Raw genomic sequence first — 14,057 nt, 5'->3', positions numbered from 1 at the left:
CAGACTTGATGGCCAACCAGCAGCCAAAGTCAGTGACAGCCATGTCTGCGGCCAAGCCCTCTAGGTTTTGATGGACTCAGTTCCTAGGGCAGAAGTTCTTTTTTTTTTTTTTTTTTGTAGTTTTAGAATATTGGGAAAACAGCAGCATAAATGCTGAGAACATAAAATTTAAGATTACGTCTGACTTTTATCCATATAGACTCATATAAAATTTCATAATTTTGATTTAGCAAGCCATGGTAGCGAAGTGTAGAAGAGCATCATTATGCAGGTTTTTCCCTTCTATATAATGGACCAATAATAATGTGGCTAATTTTGCCTGAAATTTTTTAACATTGGACAGAAATATTCTTTACTGTTGGAATTGAACTAGTGTTTAGAAAGCATCTTAACCAAAAGGCATGTTGTTAAGATGTTCTGCAAATCCACATGCCATGGGAACCTAAAAGTCCCATCTGCTGAGGCAGGTGAGACCTTGAAAGGGTGGAGTCTCTGTGGGGACCTGCAGCCCCAGACCTGGGCAGTGGCATTTGGTGCCACTTTCTTTGGGTGAAATGCTTTTGTTAGGAGAACAGGCTTCAGAGTGACGATAGTACCATCATCACCTTCTCCAGATCTGCCTGTGGTGTTCACTAAGGGTCTGAACTGCCCAGCACTGAGACTGTTTCCTAAGCCTTCATTTTCCTTTGACATAAGCACTCGGTTGTTCAAGGTCATACAGTCCTGCCCCTTTCTCCAAACCTTCTTAAACTTAAGACATTTTTTTTCTGGAAGGAAATAAAAGGAATAAGGAAGGACACATTAAGAGACTCTGTCCTGTTATTTTTTGTTTCAAACTTTAGGTTGTTTTAAGCAAAATTTACTTTTCCTAAGACTTTTGTTAATTTCTTTTTCATTTTGGTAAGTATTTTGAGAGAGATCATAATCTTCACATTTTGAAATTTTATGTGAACTTAACATTAAGTTTTATTACATAAAACTTAATCATTTAAAAGAAATAAGGCTTTTTTCTTCATTAAATGATACCTAAATTCTAACTGGATTTAGGAGAGATGATTTCTTTAGGAAGTAGTAAAAATAATTTTAGGATAAAACGTTAAACTTAAAAATTTTTTTTTCCATTTTGCTTCTCTAGAGACTTATTTCTCACATTACTACTTATCTAGCTATAATTTGGTTGAGTAATCAAGAAAAAGTCTTTGAAGATCCTGATGTTTTGAAGAAGGCTTAAGATAATTTTAACAGCTATAATACTTACAGATTATATATTGTGCTGAATGACTAAAATATTCAAAGACTTGAAAACATTATAAATGCTTGCTTGCTGTTTAGAAGTTGTGTTTTGCCATTTTCTGCTTAGAGGTTTGATACATTTGTTTAATTCCTTTTAACACATTATAAACACCTTATTTTAGGAAGAGAAAATGAACAGAAATTAAATGACAACAAGATACATATAAGGAAAACTTTGAAGAATAACCCTTCCCTCACTAAGGAAATAAGAACCGTCTTGGAGCAGAGTTTGGTGGAGAAACTGGAAACCTTGGGAATTAATGCAGTAAGTTCACCCACTTTGGGAATATTTACTGGTTTAGTTTTATTTTGTTTTCTAAATAATCAATGATTAGAGAAGAGGAGGTGGCATGTCAGTTCTGTTACATTTGGAGACCAGAGCCTAATGCAACATGATTCATTAAACCCTTTGCTGGCATTCACTGTGTGCCTGACACCTTTCAGAGAGCTTTCCTAGTGTTAACTCATTTAAACCTAGAGATTGATCTCTGAGGTAAGCCGCAGTCAGTTCTTCTGCATTTTGCAGAGGTGAAAGTCATTGATTCAGGTCACAAATTAGTGATGAAGGAGCCAGGATTTGCCTCTAGGCAGTTGCAGAGCTGCTTACATTCTGATGTTAGCTCCAAACTACGTCTATTACAAAATCAGCAGCACTTATTAAATGAATGGGTGAATGAATTGTATTTCATGGTGTTGCCAGATTGAATGGTTGCATACATAAAACACACAAACTTAATTGAACAACCTGAATTTACATATTCCTGTTTCTGTGTATGAGTATACATATTACATATGCATGTGTGAATGTGTAATGCAAAAGTATGCATGCATGTGTGAGTGGTTTATGCAGTTGTGTGCACATGGACACGTGTGCATTGTGTACATGCACTGCGTGCATGTTTATGTGTGCAGATGCACGTGCTGTGTTTGTGTATGTTGATCTGTGTGTATATATTGTGTATTCATGTGTATATAGGTGCATGAATCTGTATGCATACATGTGTATATGTGTATCTACACATGTGCATACATTTGTGTGTATCAAATGTATGTGTGTATACAAAGATGTGAATATTCAGATTTGTATGTCTGTATGTGGGGTGTGTGTGTATGATCTGTAACTACCACCCAGGTCAAGACATCCTTCATTTCCAATATCCTAGAAGACTCTGGCTTTCCTAAGTCAATATTGCTCCATACTCCCCAACCAGAGGCAACGGCTATTTAGATTTAGTTTTGTTTGTTCTTAAACCTAATATGAGTGGAATCCTACACCGTGTAGTATTTGTGTCATTTGTTTTGCTTATGATTTTTCTTTAAGATTCATTCATATTATTTCATTTTACATAGTTTGTACTATAATATTGTGGTGTATAAATACACTACATTTTATCTGTTCTCCTGTTGAGGGCCATTTGGATTTCCAGTTTGGGGCTTTTGGGCTTTACATTCTTGTACTGTCTTTTGGTGGACATGGACATTCCTTTCTCTTGGATGTATATCTAGGATTGCAATTTCTAGTTTTAGTAGGTGTAGCCAAATAATTTTCCAAAGTGTAAACACTGACATATCCCTATGAGTGTGTGAGAGCTCCTGTTGTAGCTGCATATGGTTTTGGGGTTATATGTTTTATTTGGGACATGTACTTTTATCCTGTAAGTATAAAAACACCTTTTTTAATGTAATGCATAGTTTTTTGTTTACTTTTTTGTCTATCTGGGCTTTAACAATTAAGTTTGGAAACACTGAGTTGGGGATCTAAACTTATTTCCAGTTGGATCTGTTGTTTCAATATCTTTTGTTGAATAACCCACCCTTTCTTTGTTTGTTTGAAATAGCAGTCATAAAGGACATCTTTATATACATTTGGATTTATTTTTGGATGTTCAATGATTTTATCCTTTCAATTTTTTGGTATTTGTTTGCTAACACCATACTGGTTTAATTTTAGTAACTTTGTCCTGTATTTTAGTATCTGTTATAGGCCATGCCTTTTTATTACTCTTATTTCAAAAATTTCTTGGCAGTTCTTTCATATTTTGTTTTCCAGTGAACTTTAGAAACAGCTGCTGCAGTTCCAAAACAATCCTTGCTGATATTCTGATTGGAATTGCTTTAAATGTTGTGTATTATTTAGGAAGAATTGACATTTGTACAGAATTGTGTCTTTGCATCCAGCATCAGGGTATAGAAAGACAGGCGCTGAACACTGCTCACACAAACAGCTGGTAGATCCATAATGATTATAGGATGTGAAATGAAGGAAAAGTAGAAGGGATTGAATAATTGAGGTCAGAGAAACTGCTTGGAGGTGGCAGTCGATCTGATGATGGAGATTACTGCCCTGGGCAGCTGGATGGGTGGTGGGGCCACTTCCTGGAATGAGGAAGACTGAGGGAAAGGTGGGGGAGGAGATGGGAGTGTGTGTGTGACACTGATGTTGAATAAATGAATAAATCACTCTTTAACTGATTTTCATCTTAGAACCTTTCAAATCCTGAAGAATTTTCTCAAGTCACCTCTTAAATTATGGCATTTTCATAATTGAAAGCCTGATGATTTTTCTCTTACCTGTGGCATAACTAGCCTTGAAGTTTTTCATTGTGGCATCAGTCTCCTTTTCTGCTCTCCTCACCTGTTCCTTTGTAGCATTAACCCCTGGATACCTTGACTGGTACTGCCTCATTGCCTGCCTTCCCCACAAGGTGCCCCCATCTGATCCCACCCTTCTTTTTACTTGTTTCATGCACCCATCCTTCAGGGCACAGCCCAGCCTCCGCCTTAAGCCTTCTTGGGCCACTGAGGCCTCTGATGGCCTGAATCTCTGAATTCCTCCAGCCCTTGTAGACTCATTCAGTCTTTATCACACATCTTGCATTGTTGGTTAATCAGTCATAATCAGTCACTCACATGCCTTCCATGCATTCAGTCCTGATCCCAAATGCACAGTATCCCTAACCAGCCATGTATAATCTTACATGCTCCTTATGTGTCCCGTTGCACCTTGAGCTCCTTTTGGGGCTGGGACCGTGTATTATATGTCAGGGCATCCCCATCTTACATGCAGCAGTAAGGACAAAAGATTGGCACGGTTAATGCAGACAGACATCCATGAAATGAAAAACATCAAAGGATAATTGATGAACTTAATGTTTTGTTCCTTCAGGATATACGTGGTATTCCAAGCGATCACTTGAATAGAGTGCTAAGAACTGTGGAATCAACAAGACATGAGCGAGAAAGACAAATACCCAACATTCAGCAAATTCGAGAATTCCTTGAACATCAGGTCAGCTGTAAAATTGAAGAGAGAACGCTGCTTTCCACAGGTAAGCCTGTCACCCACTGCCATTTCATGTCTGCGGAAGTATTAATAGAGCAACTGTTTTGTGATTTTATATGTTTCACAAACCTTGGCACTTAATTGGCAACTCTGTTACTGCTTGAACCATTAAATGTTGCATTTTAGATTGTATTTTTACAATTAAAAACCTCCTGTAGTGTGGACTCTAGACCCTTGAGATGGGCTTGTTTGTTTCAGTGCCAATGTAGACAATATTGTAGCATTTTCTTCTGCTTTTCATGCAGTGGAGACTCACAAATGACACTACTATTCCAGACAGGTATGGTGCTTCTCAGATGGACACCCTTTCAGCTGGAGAACTACCCAAAGCAATTCACCTTCCTCCCAAAAGCAGACAGCTGATTAGACAAAGACCTGTTTTTTCTGATAGAACATCTGTTCCAAAGTGAGTATTTTCAACTCTATTTTTTTTTTTAATATTTGTCTCAGCTTGGGCTGCTATAACAGAATACCATTGACTAGGTGGCTTAAACAACAGAAATATATTTTCTAACACTTCTGGAGGGTGGAAGTCTGAGATCAGGGTGCCAGCCAACATAGTCAGGTTCTGGGAGGCTTCTCTCCCAGGACTCACAGCTGGGCAGCTTCTTACTGTGTCCTCATATGCCAAGGAGAACAAGAGAGCCTTGGTCTCTCTTCCTTTACTTCTGGGGGCACTAATTCCTTTCAGTGTGGGCCCCATCCTCATGACCTCATCTAAACCAAATCACCCCATCTCCAGATACCATCACACTGAGGGCTAGGGCTTCAACACAGGAATATTAGGGGGCCACAAACATTCACCCCACAGCAATGTATGACCCAACAGAGAATCACACTTGGAATGCCTACCCTTCTCTCAGTTCGGGGAGACTCATAACTGCTCACCCTCTAATAAACCAAAAATCACCAATTCCATAGAACTCTATTTTAAATTACATAATTTGCTCATGCTGGAAATATTTTTCTCTTGCTTTTAGAGTTAAGAAAAATGCCACAGAAGATCATTTTCCCAGGAGGTCTTCCACTATTGCGTGAGTACTGAGGGAGCAGGGCAAGGTGGTTTTTAAAAGTTCTTTTCACTGAACATTCCTTTCACTGTAAATTAGTATGTTCATTGTGGTTCGCTAGAACCATAATTATTACATATCATATTTAATCTGTGATTCCTTTGTTACACCTTCATTTCTTTATCCTAAGTCAGTAGCACTTGTGGCCTCCCCGACAAGTGGGACCACACCTGAGTCATGTTTGTTATTCCCCACCCCCACCCCTGCCTAGTTTAGTAATTTTCTATAAGCATGATAAATTAAATGTGTGATGTTGCTTGTTACTGGCTGGATCCATGATGGTGTATCTGGATAGAATTTTAGTGTCCCAGCTTCTTGTGGAAGTTGCTAACGGCCTTAGACCTTACTCTCTTAGGCTCGGTTAGGATACTGAGAACCCTATCTCAGTCATTCCTTAACTGTGTGACACTGATTCAGGTGATTCCCTGTTTTAAGCCTCAGTTGTTCTATCTGTAAGATGGGATGATGCTTCCTCTTTCACAGGATAGTTCTACAAATTAAAATGAGAACATATGAAAAGGACTTAGCCTCAGTGCTTGGCACTTGTGGGTACTCAATAAGTTGTAGGTATATCATTGTTAATAATTATGAGTAAAACTAATTTTATGATAACTGAATTCCATAGTAGAGAGACTAAATATAATAAAGACACTATCAATGATAACTCACCCTTTAGAAGCACTTATCATGTAATAATCTCATGGGAAGAGCTTTATTTCATGGGATGTAGTGTAACTGAACATGGTGTGGAAATTTAGGTGCTCGGTGAATATTTTTTAAATGAATGGATACTGCTCTGAATTTGTTTCACTTTAAAATGGGGTGATGATTTACATAATATTACAAATGAGTGTGTGTATTCATATAAAAGTACTTGAGGGTACAGTATAAAGATAAGCTATAAGTAATGCAGGCATGCATGCCTGCGCGTGTCCTCAGTCGTGTGGACTCTTTGCAAATGACACTATTTTAAAAGACAGCATAGTTTTATCCCAGAAATATTTTTTTCCACTCTAAAATGTTTCTTAGGTGTGTAAAAACTAATATTAAAAAAATACAAAATTTGAGTTTAGAGGAGTAATGTCCTAACTTCAGTCCACTTTGGTAAATAGGCCATGTGGCAGATGTAAATTTGAAATGACCAGTCCGCCTTTTGCATAATAAGTCCTCGGCATGGCTGCCATCTTGTTCTGTGCCCACGCAGGCGTTTGTTAGGCTCTCTTGAGAAAGTTCCGACCTCTTTAAGGGGCATGCTGCTGCTGCTGCTGCTAAGTCACGTCAGTCGTGTCTGACTCTGTGCGATCCCATAGACGGCAGCCCACCAGGCTCCCCCGTCCCTGGGATTCTCCAGGCAAGAACACTGGAGTGGGTTGCCATTTCCTTCTCCAATGCATGAAAGTGAAAAGTGAAAGTGAAGTCGCTCAGTCGTGTCCGACTCTTCGAGACCCCATGGACTGCAGCCCACCAGGCTCCTCTGTCCGTGGGATTTTCCAGGCAAGAGTACTGGAGTGGGTTGCCATTGCCTTCTCCATATTGTCTGTAAATCCCGAAACACGGAAACAGCGCCCCCTGTTTGGGCTTTGATTTGTTTAGGACTCCTCCCTTCAGTTCCGAGGAGGAGCTGGATGCTGACGACCTCGTCCAGGCGTTCACTTCCCCAGATGTACTTCCTGTGCTGTCGTCTAAAAGCAACAAGAGTAGTTTCGGAAAGAGCACCGTCGTCAAAAGCGACACTGACTGGACCGAGGGAAGTGAAATTGAGGACTCTGATATTTCCCCCAAACCCACAGGTAAGCTTTCCTTTACTGAAAATCCATCTGGAAATTTTGATTTTAGGACAGTGGTTATCAACCACAGTACTTCTGTGGACAGTGGTTCTCAGCTCTCCGTACTGGGCATCTGAGCTGAGAAAGTTCTCGAGGAAATGATGTGACCATAAAATGAAAGTGCTAGTCCCTCAGTCGTGTCCAACTCTGCGACCCCATGGACTGTAGGCTGCCAGGCTCCTCTGTCCTTGAAATTCTCCAGGCAAGAATACTGGAGTGAATAGCCATTGGCTTCTCAAGGGGATCTTCCCAACCCAGGGATCCAACTCGGGTCTACTGCATTGCAGGCAGCCACCAGGAAAGAAAGTATGGGGTTAATCTAAAAATTGTTGATGCCTGAGGAGAAATGGAAGGGACTTAGCAAGTAGTTGATGTTTAGGTGGAAGGAGAGGAAGGGGTTGGGGATGTCTGGGTGTATTAGTAACAAACTCAAGGGTTGCTGTAATGAAGTACACGGTGTGGCTTAAACCACAGAATCTGCCTCATATGAGCTGGAAGACCACAATCAAGATGGCAAGGTTGGTTTCTTCTGAGAGCTATGAGGAGAGGACCTGCTCCGAGTCTCTGTCCTTGGCTTGTAGATGGCTGTCTCCTCCCTATGTCTCCTCACATTGACTTTCTCTGTGGGTGTCTCTGTGTCCAAATTTCCCACTCTTGTCCAAGGACACCAGTTGTGTTAGAATAGGGTCCTCCTTAATGACCTCACCTTAACCTAATTACCTCTTTAAAGGTCCTATCTCCAAATAAGGTCACCTTCTGAGGTAATGGGGGTTAGGACGTCAACGTACGCATTTGGGACACAATTCAACCCCTAATACTGTGTGTCCTTGAAAATAACTGTTCTAACACACCATGCTGCCTTTTGGAAACGGGGAGATTCTAAAGGAATGTGAGGTCCAAGTTGGTGATTGCTGATAATTTGCCAAGGAGAAGAGGCAAAAGGGTCATTAAAAAAAAAAAAAAAAGAAAGAAACTCTGTTTAATGCAACTTAAAAATTCTATATTTTAAACATATCAGATGTAATTAGTTTATTGTATAGAATTTGTATATACCATGTATTTTTAAAATCATGTAAAATATAACTTTTAAAATAATTGTTTTTGAAAATACCATATGAATATCCATTCACACAGGCTGCCTCACTGAAATTAAAGTTTCTGATCATGAGTCTGAATGACATCCTTTTTTGATTTAAACTAAAAATTTTATTCTTCTAGTCTAGAGGATCATGATTTTTTAAAAGGCATTATCTGTGATGCTTGGACTCTCCCTGGAGAAGGAAATGGCAACCCACTTCAGTATTCTTGCCTGGAAAATCCCATGGACGGAGGAGCCTGGCAGGCTACAGTCCATGGGGTCACACGGAGTTGGACACAACTGAGCAACTAACACACAGACTCTCTCACATTGTAAGATTATTTTGGAACTGAAGACTTAATTTTTAAAACGTTTCCTGTTTTCTGTGGGTCCTATAGGAACCTCCATTAAAACATTAACTGGAAAAGTTGAAAAGATGGTTTCAAATCACAGAAATATGAATAAGCCAGTTGGTGGAATTAATGTTGCTGACGCATTCATCAAAAAAGAACTAAAAGAAGATCTAAAGGTGAAATCACTTTTACTTGTTAAACATACACAAATTCATCTTTTAATGAATATATCATAATAATTGTATTTTGTAGTGAAATGTAAAACAAATACAATTATTTAGTACAGTAGAGATTTTTACTTTATCTTGTTTTCAGTATTGCATTTCCATAGGGAATGAAAGATACTGAAAGGATAACTGGTAATAATCCATCTTACGCTTATCAGGTTTTACAGGTTTTCAGAATCCTGTCATGTGTATTATTTGACACTGGTAGATATTAGGTAGTTTGTTCACAGAAACTTGTGACTGAATAGAATCTGGGCTTTCAGATCTGAGTCCAGGAACCTTTTTGCTACCAAGACATGACCTGGAAGGGAAATAGGGACTTTTTAGAGTTTACCCCCACTTGGCAGCTGGAGTCCATAAGACATGCTTTAGAGACTGTGACCCGAGCGGAGGACCAAGCCGAGCTCTCCTCCCTGAGACTTCGGGAACACTCCAAGGTCTGGCACCAGGCCCCGGAAGTGCTCCTGTGGATGGAGACCTGGGTGGGCTTCTCTGTGTTGACCGGGTCTTCCAGTAGTAGTTGCTCTGTCTTTAATTCTTCACTTACATTAGATTTAATTCTTCCCCTGCTCATCTGTGGAATCCAGAGCATTCTGTCCAACTACTTTCATAAGTTAGTGCCATTTGTGTTACCCAAGCCCAAAATGACAAAAAGTCACATCAGTCAAGAGCCACTGTGTCTTCCTTAGAAGGTACACTGGAGAAATACACAGTCCTTCCCATCGGGGCTGCTTTTGCAGGGCCCTCGTGTGACGTCTCCTGCAGTTAAATGTCTTAGCATCACAGAACTAAGAGCCCCAGAGCTGGTCTGACTGCTCCTTGCGGAGCATCCTGACTTGACTTTACAACGTAGTTTCTGGAATTTTCTAAATTCATGATTGCTGCATAGGAAACATACATTTCCATGGCAAAAGACAAAAAGATGTGGTTCCCTCTGCTTTCGAAGCACAGATTTCCAAACCCATTTCATCGCCCTCGGAGATGACCAGATGAGAGACCCTCTGAGGCTCCCAACTTCTTACCATTTAGCGTCAGTGGCCCAGTCTGTTTGAGCGGCTCTAACACACAGTTTCTTTAGGGAACATTCATTTTTCTCCGCTTTTTTTTTTTTTTAGTGTACAGATGTGGACGATGATGACTGGGACATATCATCCTTAGAGGAAGACAGATCTATAGGGAGAAAAGCTGGGCGAGAACAGAAGGAACCTCCTCCACCTGTGAAGAATGAGTCAAATTCTACTCAAGTGCCAAATGCCTGGGGTGCAGCTAACCCGAAAGGACCAAAGGGAGAAGGTTTGCAGTTTTGGTGTCTACGGGAAGCCTTTATAAATACCAGACTACCCTAATGGGCTTCCCTGGTGGCTCAGCGGAAAAGAATCTGCCTGCCAAGCAGGAGATGTGGGTTTGATCCCTGTGTCAGAAATATCCCCTGGAGAAGGAAATAGCAACCCACTCCAGTATTTTTGCCTGGGAAATACCATGGACAGAGGAGCCTGGCAGGCTACAGTCCATGGGGTCACAAAAACGTTGGAGACGACTGAGCGATGTAAAAAACATTATTTTAATAAGGACTGAATGTGAACAACTTACTGATTTAGTATCTATTTACTAATTTTCTAAATTTTAATTTCAGTTTCTAATCTTTTGTCTTTAAAATTTTTAAATATCTATTTTTGAAAGTGCCCCTACAAATACTCTTCACGTAGATGCCTCCTAGAAATTTACATTTCTGATACATACCTAAATGAGGCCACTTTTTTCATGACTATCTTCCTGTATTCATCTATGTGTTAAATATTGTTATTTTCTTCCAAGGAAGCTTCTTCTTGGAACATTGTAGCCAGTGGAATGAAGAACCAGGGAAACTGTTTACTGCCATTGATCCTATCCACCCAGGCTAGAGTCTGGATAATAAGTCCACTCACTTAACCACTCAACACATTTAATCTTTAAAATCAGAAAATATAATTTGTATTTTTTTAAATCAGAGAAGTTCTTTTCCATGTCCCCCCAACCCCCCCTGCCCCCTACATACCCACAGTGCCTCCTCCCAGCCATCCTTACATCCCTGCAAGTAACCGGCTCAGACTTGTTTCTGCTGCTGCTGCTGCTAAGTTGCTTCAGTCGTGTCCGACTCTGTGCAACCCCAGAGATGGCAGCCCACCAGGGTGCCCCATCCCTGGGATTCTCCAGGCAAGAACACTGGAGTGGGTTGCCATTGCCTTCTCCAATGCATGAAAGTGAAAAGTGAAAGTGAAGTCGCTCAGTCGTGTCCGACTCTTAGCGACCCCATGGACTGCAGCCCACCAGGCTCCTCTGTCCATGGGATTTTCCAGGCAAGAGTACTGGAGTGGGTTGCCATTGCCTTCTCCGAGACTTGCTTCTAGACTTAACGATTTTAGACGTGAACTTTCTAGGTGCTGATAAGACAGATGAGGATTTGGCTCCTTCTCCACTGCCTGCACCTCTCATGCCCCGTCTTCGGTACTTTCGTTCCCCCCATCTATAATTTTAAATGAATACATGCACATCTCTTGGTCTGTTGATAGCAGGATCTTGTAGCCCGCCCCCCGCATTTCTAAGATGAACCATTGCTGCCTCTGTCTTCACTTGATCTCTTCTCTCCACCAGTGTGTCATGTGTTAACACTGACCTGTTCTGTCACCATCATAATTTTTTGTGCTATGTCTCAGCATCCATCCTCATCATTGAAAAAGCAAAAGACGCGTTTACGCTACAGTGACTGTGGAAGGACACGGGACACTCGGGACACTCAGAATGCGCTGAGCACATTTCCTCCGTGCCATGACCCCACGCCCCTCAAAGAAAACATCCCTACTCACGCTCAAGTGGAATTCTCTGTACTCTGTTTCAGTGGCTCAAGGCACTTGTGATCTAACTTCACCTTTAAGCTCATCTATGCTAGAGAACCTATTTGTAGCCTTTAGTCTCTCCCTGGCTTGTTAATTTTATTCTCCTCTCTTAATGGCTGCCCGCCTCCAGGCGCTGTGCTGAATGCCAGGAGGTGGGGGCCGGGTAGAAGCTTTGCTATGAGGGCCCCGTGAGGCTGACTTAGAGACACGGCTGTCCCGCGGTGGTGGGATGGTCCGCAGCGTCCTGCCCCAGCCTGTGGGAGCTGGGGGTGGGGTTGGCAAGCCGACTTGGGCCTGAGTGACAAATTACAGTGTGAAGTTATGGAGCTTTTACTGGCTGGACAATGTGCTCGTTTAATCACTGGGGCCTCCTCTCCCTGCCTCCCTGTCTCCCATACAGGACCTCAGGATGAGTCCAGTACACTGAAAAGCAGCTTGGTAACCGTGACTGAATGGAGTGACTCTTCAGACGTGTAACTGTCACCCTGTGCGTCAGGAGGTCCGTCCAGACTTCAGCAGTATTTGGTATCGTGGTATTTCAGCACTGCCTACATATAACTATAATTGTCCTGCCTGACAGTATCTCCTGCAATAACAAGGAAACCGGCTCTCAGAGAACAAGAGTCTCTTTAATGGCACCTAAAGCACTGTTAAAAAAAAAATAACACACAAATTGTCAACAGTATTTTGAAGCATATAAAGGTGTTTAAGAATGCTGCTGCTGCTTAAAAATCATGTGTCACTGAAGTCATAAAAAGTTTTTTCTTCAGAACAGTGCTCTAGTGTTTAGGTGTATTTTTTTCAACTAATTTTTAAGTGAATTTTTTTTTTAAACTAATAGCAGGTTTTAGTTTGCATTTAAACTTTAAAAAAAAAATCTTTCTTATGTACATTGTCATGTTGGAAGTGTTTCACTATAAAGTTCTGTTAGTATCCTTAAAATGGAATTGGTGGAAATCAGTGAAATTTTAAGAGTAGACAGCTTATGTTTCATCTAGAAGTAAGTTTAGAGTTAATAAGAATATAGTTTGCCCATATTAACTACATTTTCCAGAAGTACTTTTACCATATGCAGCTTTTGGCCTCTGTAAGCATGTTTTAGAACTTAAAATACTATTTCTGCAGCATACCCTTAACCTTGGATATTTTATGAATAAAATGTAGCCATTTTAAATATCAGTTAATTTATCAGACTATGAATAGAATAGATTGAGTCAATCCTGAATTCATATGTGTCTGTAGTTTTTTTTTCTTTTTTACTTTTTTAAAATGCCCTTTCCGCATTAGAAAATACCTCAAAACTAGTTATATTCTTAACAGTGACATTATCGATAGTCAACACATTCCTAGAAACTGTTTTTTGCCTTTTTTTATACTTCGTGGTACTATCTGTACTTCTTTTTCCCCCCAAAAGTAATATTTTAACTAAATGGTCTGTTGGGATTTGGACCTGTCTTTGTTTTGTCAGCCTTTCAAGTAAAACCCTCAATGACACCCGTGTGACTGTGGCTGAGTTATTAGAGCTGATTTCAAGTTAAACTCATCTCATTCAAGGATTTAAGGTTGCCTTGGTAGCTATGCCATGTAACATGCTGATCTAAAAGAGCAATTTTTCTTTTATCTGTTTCTGCCCTACCAGGGTCCTTTTTACTTGTGGGCCACTTACCTTTTTAAAAACTTCCCACTAAGGCCATTTAATGCAAATATACCTGCTTTAAATGTCAGTTTCTAAAAGCTCAAATAAACCCTGAATCAAATCTTCACTGTAGTAAGACACAGATAAGCAACCTACAACGATGCCTAAGAAGGCACGTGGGCTCCTGTGTTCACTCACTCACCCATTTAGATCTGTTGAGCTCCTTGTTCTGTTTTAATGTACATTATTAATTCATTTGATGAGAACAACTTTGAGACATATTAATCTTCTTAAAGATGTGAGAAACTAAGCTATACAATAACTTGCCAAAAGCCATATGACTAGAAAAATGACAAAA

At 40.3% G+C, this 14,057-nt stretch overlaps 1 protein-coding gene across 5 annotated transcripts in view; it reads left to right on the top strand.

Moving 5' to 3' along the window:
- DZIP1 (DAZ interacting zinc finger protein 1) overlaps positions 1 to 13,557 on the top strand; it is a 49,734-nt gene extending 36,177 nt beyond the window's left edge. For all 5 annotated transcript variants that reach the window (XM_055542847.1, XM_055542848.1, XM_055542849.1 and 2 more), the window contains 8 exons: positions 1,416 to 1,558; positions 4,460 to 4,622; positions 4,913 to 5,042; positions 5,617 to 5,670; positions 7,300 to 7,496; positions 9,009 to 9,139; positions 10,306 to 10,483; positions 12,464 to 13,557. In XM_055542847.1, the coding sequence (XP_055398822.1) occupies positions 1,416 to 1,558; positions 4,460 to 4,622; positions 4,913 to 5,042; positions 5,617 to 5,670; positions 7,300 to 7,496; positions 9,009 to 9,139; positions 10,306 to 10,483; positions 12,464 to 12,540 (1,073 nt within the window). In that variant the 3' untranslated portion in view covers positions 12,541 to 13,557. The remainder of the gene's footprint in view (positions 1 to 1,415; positions 1,559 to 4,459; positions 4,623 to 4,912; positions 5,043 to 5,616; positions 5,671 to 7,299; positions 7,497 to 9,008; positions 9,140 to 10,305; positions 10,484 to 12,463) is intronic.
- Positions 13,558 to 14,057: the final 500 nt, after the last annotated feature.

The sequence above is a fragment of the Bubalus kerabau genome, chromosome 12 (assembly GCF_029407905.1).
Source record: "Bubalus kerabau isolate K-KA32 ecotype Philippines breed swamp buffalo chromosome 12, PCC_UOA_SB_1v2, whole genome shotgun sequence".
Taxonomy (NCBI): domain Eukaryota; kingdom Metazoa; phylum Chordata; class Mammalia; order Artiodactyla; family Bovidae; genus Bubalus; species Bubalus kerabau.
The sequence above is the reverse complement of the archived record's forward strand: the minus strand, read 5'-3'. Positions and strand labels throughout refer to the sequence as shown.